The 10,639-nt window shown below is 45.1% G+C and overlaps 1 protein-coding gene across 1 annotated transcript in view; it reads right to left on the bottom strand.

Annotated features, from left to right (window-relative positions):
* Positions 1 to 10,639, bottom strand: part of FCHSD1 (FCH and double SH3 domains 1) — a 57,601-nt gene that overhangs the window by 23,551 nt on the left and 23,411 nt on the right. The window contains exon 9 of the mRNA XM_015411128.1: positions 647 to 745. Within this exon, the coding sequence (XP_015266614.1) occupies positions 647 to 745 (99 nt within the window). The remainder of the gene's footprint in view (positions 1 to 646; positions 746 to 10,639) is intronic.

Genomic DNA, 10,639 nt, shown 5'->3' with positions numbered 1-10,639 from the left:
CCAGGCCCAATCCCAAACTTGGGGGGGGGGGGTAATCTGGGACATATAGACCCAGAGGGTACATTTGCAGCCAGGCCCCAGGAAAGGACTACTAGGGCTGCCGGGGGAGGGGGACACACACCAGAAAGAGGTGTCATGAGACAGTGCAGCATCATCTCCAGGTACATATCCAGGAGTGATGTCATGGAGTTGTGTAGCTAGACTTTAGTCCAATAGCACCTTAGAGACCAACAGGAGTTTCAGGCTATAAGCCTTTTGTGAATCAAAGCTCTGTTTATCAGATACTATCTTCACGGTGTCACCTGACATTCTAGGAATTCCCCAAAGCTCTATGGCTTATACCATAGAGATTTTGGGGATTCCTACAGCGTTGTGTGACACCGTGACCCCGCCCCCCATTTTGCTCCTTCTGCTCCATGGAGGCCATAGGAGGTAATCTTGCTAGGGGCTACTCTAAGGCCTGCAGGCCACTCCATTTGTCACCCTTGGGCCTAGAAAACAGAACACAGTTATAACCGGTAGCACAGAGACCCAGATTCGTGACAGGGACAGAAATGCTGCACACACAGATCAACAGATTAATGACTCCCCCTTCCCCACTCCCTCCAACCTGGCTGAGACAGCTCCCCTGCTGCCCTTCCCTTACCACCTGGTCTGCTCCTTCCGGCTGGAAGGGCTGGGCGGCCGTTGGTGAGAAGGCAGCGTTATCCTGCAGGAACAGGAGGAGGTTCTGCTCCCGGCACACCTGGAAGAACAGCCAGGAGAGGAAGGCCAATGAGAAGAAATTGCCTGAACAGAGCCAGAGAGACCCAGCCCAAGGGAAAGGATTCACTGGCGTGCCGATAGCCTGCCCTCACCGGATGATGTGCCAAATACCAAGACACCAAAAATGAAGACCTTGGGTTCTGTTATTAGAGAGTCAGCAAGGAATGTTTCCTTCAAGAGTTGATTAAGCAGTAATTCATAAGAATTGTGATTGCTACATGCTCCGATAGAGCAAATATTGTGAAACAAATTGCTTACATTGTGCAGCATTCGTGAGCGTGTGAGCGATAACAGAAGAGAATTTTCTACAGAATTACTACAGTAAATGATTTTGCAACCTATCTTTATTGACTCTTCGTTATTTTTGTCACAGATGTTGTTGTTGGATTTCCAAATGCCAAGACACAGCAGCTATGGGGGCATTTCTCTCTCTCTGGACAGGCCTCTGAGAGTGTTGTGGAGGCAACCCATGGCTCCAGGTGTCTCAATGCTCCCCCCTCCCTTTTGTCTTCGGAGGCTCCTCCAGCAATGCCGGCCCAGCTGAGGCAGGCACTGTCCAAAGACACTGGCCTTTCTGTGCGCTGAACTTGCATTTCAAGAGCTCATTATCCACCCAACTTTGGGGAGGGACAACTGAAAGCTCTCCAAACGTCACTTCCACATTTTTGTTTTAAATTTCAAGAGGTGCCACGTTTCGTTTTTATTCTATCCCCTACCTCCTTTACTTTGTAGCACACGCCTGTTTCCTTTTTCTGCACCCCTTCTCCAGTTGCTCCCCCTATTTTTTTCTCTGCACTCCACACACTGTCTCCTCCCTCAGCACCTCTGCCCTCTTCCCCCCCCCACAAGATCTCTCTGCACCTCACCTGCATCCCCCCCTTCCTCCATTTTGGTCCTGCCCCCCTCCTCAGTGCAAAGCCAGTGGCTGTTCTGGGGCAGGCCCAACCTCTGCAAACCTCCTGGGCTGAGGAGAAGAGAGAGGGGGTCTCTACCCACCCCTCCACAAAGCCAATTTCCTTCCCCAGCAACATTACGAGGCTTCCACCTGCACACCCAGACCGCAGCACAAAAGTGGTGCCTTCTTCAGTCTTGGTGCCCAAAAATTGACGTAACAGGTAGGATTGGAATATGAGTAATTTTATTCAACAATCTGGTTGCTCAAGTTTCCACAAGCACTAAAACCGGGGATGGGGTTCAAGTGGTGTGCGAACACTGGGGCCTGCCAATACCACCCTTCCCTTTGTGGTTTTCAGCTGGAGCTGCTAAATTGGATATTTTGCTATGGCTAAATCCTTCCTGCCTGCACAAAGAACATTCATGTAAAATTCGAGAGCTAATTTATTATTTCCTTTCAATTGAGTCTAACAAATTGGCTATTATGCTGCCTGATCCTATACCTTCAGTGGTTCCCAACCAGGGTTCCCTCTAAGCTGAGTTAGTGTGAGCTAGCTCACAGTTTTTTAGCCTCCGGTTCACACGTTTTTGCCTTTGCTCAGGAAGGATGGCTCCAGAGGAAAGCCAAATGGCTTGCTCACAACTTTAATGCCAGTATCTCGCAAAGTATCATTTTTGCTCATAAGACTCCACAGCTTAGAAGGAGCATTGTTCCCAACCTTTTTGAGCCTGCGGGCACATTTGGAATTCTAATATGGCATGGTCGGGGTAGCAACAAAATGGCCACCACAAAATGGCTGCTGCAGGAGGTGGAGCCAGCCACAAAATGACCGCCACAGCTTAACTTCAGTAACACATTTCATATTCTTGTGCTGAGGCAGCAGCTGCCACCACAGCAACATTTTTAAAAACCCCAAGAAACTGCCCAGCCAATCAAATCTCCAACAGTTAATCAGAAGCCTTGCTGGGCAGAAGCCCCACCTGGCCCCGCCCACTTCCTGGAAACACTTGGTGGGCGGCCAGAAAAAGGTGTTGACAGGTACCATGTTGGAGACTCCTGCTATTCATAATGTTTGTAAGGCCTCTTGTTGTTGTTCAGTCGCACAGTCGAGTCCGACTCTTCGCGACCCCATGGACCTCATCACGCCAGGCCCTCCTGTCTTCTGCTGTCCTCTGAAGTTGGCTCAATTTCATGTTCGTTGCATCGATGACACTGTCTAACCATCTCATCCTTTGCCGTCCCCGTCTTCTTTGACCTTCAATCTTTCCCAGCATCAGGGTCTTCTCCAGTGAGTGCTCCCTTCTCATTGGGTGGCCAAAGTATTTGAGCTTCAGTTTCATTATCTGGCCTTCCAGGGAACAGTCAGGGTTGATTTCTTTTAGGATTGACTGATTTGATCTTTTTGCAGTCCAAGGGACTCTCAAGAGTCTTCTCCAGCACCATAGTTCCAAAGAATCTATTCTTCGGTGCTCGGCCTTCCTTATAGTCCAACTCTCGCAGCCATACATGACTACTGGGAATACCATTGCTTTGACCATGCGGACCTCTAGACGGCTTTATTTAGAAGTATATCTCACTGCGTTCAAGCTGTGGTCCAGGTTAGAAGGTTTTTTTATAGCTGTGGCTTGGAGTGTGTATGTGTGTGTATGGGGGGGGGAATGCAGCGTGTTACTTTCCCCACTGCATACGCATTTAAATAATGTATCCTCTGCTTAGTTAAATAGTGGGGATTGGATCACCAAATGCAAACCCTCTGCAGGAACGCTCTGCAGCAAAGTTCTGTCAGGCATGCACACTGCCATGGAATTAAATGCCATTAAAATGAATGAGATCTATTCCCAGGTTAGTGCGCACACAACTGCAAAGCTGACATTTGTTTTTTTTTAATAAGTCCCCCCCCCCCCAAAAAAAGTAAAGCTGCCATTCCTGAATGCACTGCTATCAGAGATCACGCAGAAAAGAAATTGGGCCACCAAATGGAACGTTAAAAGCGATTGATTTTTCAACCTCCTTCGATACTGTCTCTGTTTGGCCTTTATAGAACAGAGGGCTTGTGGCTGACAGCCGTCTGTCCCCGCATTACAGTGAAGGTCGATTGTGCTCAGCTTCCACACAGAATTCTGCTTGCTTGAGAGAACAGACTCAAACCACTGTGTGGGGCTGCCAGGGGGCTTATAGCTGCCGGGAAAGAAATCCACAAGCAGCAACAGCAGAATGCCTTTTCTGAGAACTAACTAAAAGATTATCAAGTTATGAGCCAATGTCTGAGAAGACCAGAAGATCAAGGGGTCCTGGGCAATGCTCCCTCTAAGCTGTGGAGTCTTGTGAGCAAAAATTCTAGTTTGTGAGTTACTGGAATTAAAGTTGTGAGCGAGCGATTTGGCTACTGCATAAATTAGTTTGCTCTGAAGCCAGCCTTCCTGAGCTAAAACAAAAATGTGTGAGCTGGAGGCTAAAAAACTCTGAGCTAGCTCACACTAACTCAGCTTAGAGGAAACACTGGTCCTGGGGCAGAGAAGCTGAAAAACACCGCTCTCCCTTTGAAAATACAGGTTAGCATCCATTTTGATCTCCTCTGACCTGATAGACGGATGGCTTTTTGTTACAATAAATGAATACATAAATTGGAGGTGGCAGTCAGATTTAGGTTGCCATCCTAAAGTCACTTTGTACGGAGTAAGCCCCACTGAATGACAGGGGACATTGAAATAAAGCTACAAACTTTTAAGATACCTACCTTTTGGTATTTGACACCTCAAAGATTAGCCTATATATCGCTTTCAGCAAAGCCTTTATGCTGGAAGCAATGTGGAGGGATTGGAAATTATGTTCATTGCTGGCTTAAATGCCCTAAACTGGAACAATATTGGAAAGATGTCGTAATGCATATTAAGGATATAACTGGACAAGTAATACACTGAATGACAGAGCATATTTTGTTAAATAGATGGCAATCAAATGTCCAATCTTCTAGTACAAGAATGTATAAGAATAGCTGTTTTGTTGGCAGCAGCCAAAAACGCCATTGCATTACTTTGGAAGAATACCAAAAGTCCAGCACGACAATATTGGCATGCCAAACTTTGGAAGGTATATATAATGTCAAAGGTTACTGAAAATGTTAAAGATTCTAATACTTACAAATCTTCGCTAAAATTAACAATGATTTGGTTTCCTATTTTAGAATACCTAATTGAGCAAGGTGAAATACCTACTACTGTTAATGATTTAAATCTATGGTAAGATAATGTTTGTTCACTCTTTTTTTCTACAATATTGACTGTTGTAATTATTATAAATTTCTTTTAAGTATAGGAGCCTTGAAACATTTGTAATTGTCACCTAAATGCTAACTTACCTGTTTTGAGTATGTTTATGTTTTTTATTTCAATAAAATGTTAATTTAAAAACCTGGTACTTTGACTGGGAGAGAGTTTCTGGAGTAAGAGAGCAAATCTTAAGCACGTCTACTCAAAATCCTGCTTATGTTTCTTAAGAAGCCATTCTTAGCTTCCTCACAAGCCTAGTCACCCTGTAAAATCATTCAGTTGTATACTCAGGGAAAACAGGAGGCAGAGTTCCGAGCTTTCTCCCACATGTACGCTCAAATATTCAATAATTGACCTACAGACTCAGTTTGATCCAGGGGTGAATTGGCCATTTAGTGTCCTGGGCAAATTCCTTGTGGGCTGCTGCCCTGGAGGGACCCCTGTCACAAAGCCCCCCACTGGCCTACTGGGGCACTGTTAAGAGAAATTATCTTAAGTCCCGGTCACATGGCGAATTTGCCACGGGAGAGCCACGGGTGGTGGGTGGATTATTGGGGCATGATCACATCGCAACATCTGACAAGTGGAGCGCACCTGTGGTGAACCCGTGGCATACCACCGAAAAAGCGCAATAAAAAAACAGTACCTCAGATGTAGTGGCAAACGGTTTGCCACGAGGTGCCTCCGGACTCCTGCTGTGTGATCGTGCCGGCACACTGCGTTTCCCTCCGGACCCTCGTTAATGCGCAGGCGGGGAGGACAGGACCCGTGGTTTGCCGCCGACGCATCGGATCACATTCTAGCGGCTCTAATTCCAATTAGCCATGCCTCCCCCACCCCACGTTATCCAGCCGGTGTGACCGGGGCCTTAATTCTTCTTTATCCAATTACTCACTGAAATCCAACAATCCATTTGTCTTCCTCTATTTTAGGAATTTGGAGTTTGCTTCTAATCAATTCCATTTAGATTAGAGAGAAATTCAAAGAGAGGAGGGGCAGCAATGGAAGTTCTGCAAAATTTCTGTATTTTACTCTGTAGACCAGTGATACTCATTCCGGAGCTCACAGAGAGCCACATTCACAGTTGCCATCAACCAAAGAGCCACATTTACTCCCATCCTGGCATGAGGCCTCAGACCTTACCTGTCCTTCTGGCAATGGCTGTTTCAAGGTGGGAACCACCTGTCAGAGGATGAGCCCCACCAGTAAGGACTTTGACCATTTTTCTGAAACATGAGGTGAATGCCACATTAGGGAGCAGTGCTCACAAGAGCTGCAGTAGGCATGTCAAACAGCCACATGTATCTCCCAAGCCACTGCATGAGTATCACTACTGTAGATGCTCAGAAGCAAGCAATATCTTCCCAAACCTTCCTATCCTCCTGCTGGAGCACCACCCTGTGGTGTGCAACATAAAACTACTGCAAGGGCTGAGCTTACAGTGGGTGTATTGGTTTCTCTACAAAGAGAAACCAAAGAGAAACGCAAGAGAAATCCCTTTTGTAAATGAGAGATAAGAAAATAAGAGGAATCAGTGGCTGCATTTAAAACATTGAACTTGAAAGAAAGAAATTCCTTTCCCCATAATAATATCAGTTCTTTCAGTGACTTTTTGTTAAAAAATAAGGTTCTGGTTAAGTAATAACACCTCCCCCCAAAAAAAAGTCTGAGGTCCCAAATCTTGCCTTGGATTAGAGGTAATCATTAGGAGCCAACGCATTTCTATTTCAAACCAGAGAATTACAAGCTTCAGCAACATCCACTAGGTACAAGCTCACAAGAGGGCTTTTTCTGTTACTGTAAGCTGCGAATTGAGATTGCTTCAGAGTTTCTAGACCTGGATATAAAACAAAATGACTCCATGTCCATATTTTTTTGGCATTGTATTCTGGGTTAAAACAACAGTGAAAAGCATCTTGGGTACTTTATGAGTCATGGATTAAGTACAATTTTTACTGTTCTGGTCATTTGAACTTGCCAGATGCAAACACGGAAAGACACAAGAGCACCTGCTATCTCCTGAGGCATTTGTAAAAATAAGGTGTTACATCTCATGAGGACATCTTGGCAAATGTATTTTGTAAACTAAAACTCCACATAGCACACATAGAGAGTTTTTATTTTTCCAAGATGAAAACACTTCATGCTCTGGGGGACCAGGGAAAGTCTTAATTAAAGTCAAATCAACAGGGGGGGGGAGAGCTTTTTGCTCAAACGTGCTATTTTTGTTCTGCATTTACAAAGTCTCTCTTTTTTTTCTTTCTTTCTTTGTCTTCACGCCTGGGCTTAGTATCAGTTCAAACAGCTAGTTCCAAAGGAGAAATATATTACTGGCAGCTGTTCGGCTCGTCTTTTATACAAACCTAATAGGAAAACAGCAAAACTTTTCTTAGTGAACCTTAAGAGGGCTTTACTTTCCAGAATTCATATGTAAAAAGATCCCATTCTAATTATAGCATCTCTAAATTCTACAATGCAATGTAGCATTTCTCTCCTTCTCAACTATCCCAACTTCTTTACGCCAAGCAGGAAAAGAAATGTTCAGTGTTCCTACTACAAAAAGAGTGATAAACACACACATTTCTCATTTCTTCCTTTTCCCATCTGGAATTGCACCTGCCTTGAAAAGACCCATTTATTTCTCAGCAGATGGCATGATAGTAAACCACTATGGATTTCTTAACCATTGTATTGTGTGCGCGCATACCTTGGTATGTACTACTTGCAATACTAAAAGTACATTTGACTGAAGTAGACTGAAAGCCTATATTCATGTTAAAAGAATTTTGTAAACCATAGTTTCTTTTGGAAACGTTTTAAAATTGCAGACTATGGAACAACATGTTCAGCTAAGAATTCCTTCTATTTATGATAAGAATGTCATTTTGAGGACACTTCTAAATGGAGAATTATGGAACATATGAAGCTGCCTTATACTGAGTCAGAGCATTGGTCTATCAAGGTCAGTTGCTAAAACCCAGGTGGGACCTGAAGATCTTCTAGAATTATAACCGAACTCCAGACTACAGAGACCAGTTCCTTCACAGAAAATGGATGCTCTGGAGGGTGAACTGCATGGCATTATATATCCCAAACTCTGCCTTCCCCAGACTACATCCCCGAATCTCCAGGAATTTTCCAACCCAGAGTTGGCAATCCTGTTTATTTTGCCTGGCTAGCACTGCCTCTCTGATAGAGGATTTGTATCACCTACTACCTGATGTTTTAAAAACTGGAAATGCCAGGGATTGAACCCAGGACCTTTTGTTTGTGCTCTGTTAACCGTGCCATGGCATAACCCCAATTGCACGTGACAAAATGAATTGGAACCCATCTATTTCAAGGAACAACAGCCCTGAAAAATTCCTAGTGCACACCGTTGGAGAAGCAACAGCCTACTAGGAGTCTGATTACTGTGAATGTTGCTGAAGAAGTCGTTTAGTCCGCTTGTACCCTAGGGGGAGCTGTGGAGCATTCTCTAGTGTTTAGGATTTATTGAATGTTTTTCTCTTGCAGTTCAGCCTACCTCTTGTTTCTCTCTCTGCTGTGTAGTAGTTTGTGTTGCTTATGTGCTAAAGGCCTCTCTGTTGCATTAATGGCCTGCAGTCAGTTATTGTCTTCAAAACCGGGTTGCAGTAAATCCTTTAAAAGCGAACTCCAAGGCGTGGATTGGATTATATCCAGAACTCTGCCAACACATACTCCATAGGAACTTTCCAGTTATGATGACACAGATTGTAACATGCTGTTAAAGAGCAGGGGGGTGCTACGTTAGAGACTCCTGAAGGCCAATTTAATTTAATTTATTTAGATGCTTAACCTGCCCTGACTCTGAATGCTCAGAGCAGGTGGCCACATTAAACCTATTTAGAACATATTATTTAAAATACTGCAAAATTTAATAGGTTTAGATGTTTAAACTGTCCTGTCTTTCAGCACAGTTCTAAGCCCTGTCTCTGAACAGCTTAAGGTAGCAACGAACTCTGATACCAGCAGGACTTTGAGATCCTGGCCCCGACCTGATGAAAACTCACTGCCACCAGGGCCCTGCATGATCTTATGCAATTCCACAGGGCCTGTAAGGCGGGAATGTTCTGCCAGGGCTTTGGCTGAGGACAGCAACGGTTCTCTATTGTGGCTGGAATCCTCTTCTTTCCTCCTCCATCCAGCTCTTATCCTGTGCTTCCTCTTCCCTGCCCAGAAGTGGACAGGCAGTCCAGAACCGGGATGACCTGCCCAGAAGTGGACAGACAGTCCAGAACCGGGATGAAATTTCTAGGGACCCCATCTTGGACTCCTTTTAATCTGATTTTAACTTTCCTCTTTAATTCTGTTGTGATTGGTATTTTAATGTTTTGTACATTTGTTTTATGGCTTCATGCCTTTTGTTGTATATCACCCAGAGCCCTGCCTAGGCAAGGATAGGGTGATTAATAAATGAAATTATTATTGATGATGATGATCATGATGTAACCAGGAGATAGGGCAGCATATTCTGCAGATATGCCAGTGCTATGGCAGTTCAGCTCCTGTGACCATTTAAAAATGGATGATATCAGTCTGTTTCCTTTCATTTAGCTTCTCTTTATGGAACGGGCACTCCCCACCCCACCCCATCCATTTGGCAGTTTTGCTAGGACACCTAGTTCTCAGAGGGTAGGGAACATGCTATAGGGCTACATCTCTCTGGCACAAGAGGTGGACATAGCGGGCACAATTATAGCCCTGGGTGAGATACCCCATTGTAAACCTAAGAACATAAGAAAAGCCAATGCTGGATCAGGCCAATGACCCATCCAGTCCAACACTCTGTGTCACACAGTGGCCAAAAATACCAGGTGCCATCAGGAGGTCCATCAGTGGGGCCAGAATTCCAGAAGCCCTCCCACTGTTGCTCCCCCCCCAAAGCAACAAGAATACAGAGCATCACTTGCCCCAGACCGAGAGTTCCTATCTATACCTTGTGCCTAATAGCCACTGATGGACCTCTGCTCCATATGTTTTTCTAATTCCCTCTTGAAGCTGTCCATGCTTGTAGCTGCCACCGCCTCCTGTGGCAGTGAATTCCATGTGTTAATCACTCTTTGGGTGAAGCCTGTTTCAATCTGTGGGCCCTTTGGGAATTTTGAGAATAGTAGCGGGCACCATAGCACACTGAAATGGCTGCCATGGCAGGGTGGAGAATTTAAACCAAGTGTGTGTGGGGGGGTGTTTCCCACAAAACGCTAGAAAGTTTCATGCCAAGCAGTCTCCTGTGATGCATGCAGCTGTTTCGATGTGGGTGCCCCCCTGCAGACAGAAAGACCTCCTGGTCTCTTCTAAAGCAACCCCAGCTCCAGATGGGCAAGTAAAACTGAGATTTGGGGAAAGGGATATTTTGGGGAAGAAGCAACTGGAAACACACTGGTGACCAGCCACCCTCTCAGGGATTACTGTTCGAAAGCACTCTCCTGTACCCAGGGGTCATTTCGTAGAAAAAGAGGTGCAGGGACTCATTAGCATAACTTATTTGCATATGCCACGCCCCCTAACATCACCAGAAGTGTGTCAGAAGGCAACACCCACCACTCAGGCTCCACTGGACTGTTTTGGATTGCTAGCTATTGGGGGGGGGGACGTGCAGATCTGTCCTCACAGGGGAGGGAGAGCTTGTACCTGAATAAAACTTGGTCTTAAAGGTGCCGCTGGACTGTTTTGGATTGCTAGCTAT

The sequence above is a fragment of the Gekko japonicus genome, unplaced genomic scaffold (assembly GCF_001447785.1).
Source record: "Gekko japonicus isolate JY-2015 unplaced genomic scaffold, Gekko_japonicus_V1.1 scaffold834, whole genome shotgun sequence".
In the NCBI taxonomy this organism is placed as follows: Eukaryota; Metazoa; Chordata; class Lepidosauria; order Squamata; family Gekkonidae; genus Gekko; species Gekko japonicus.
The sequence above is the reverse complement of the archived record's forward strand: the minus strand, read 5'-3'. Positions and strand labels throughout refer to the sequence as shown.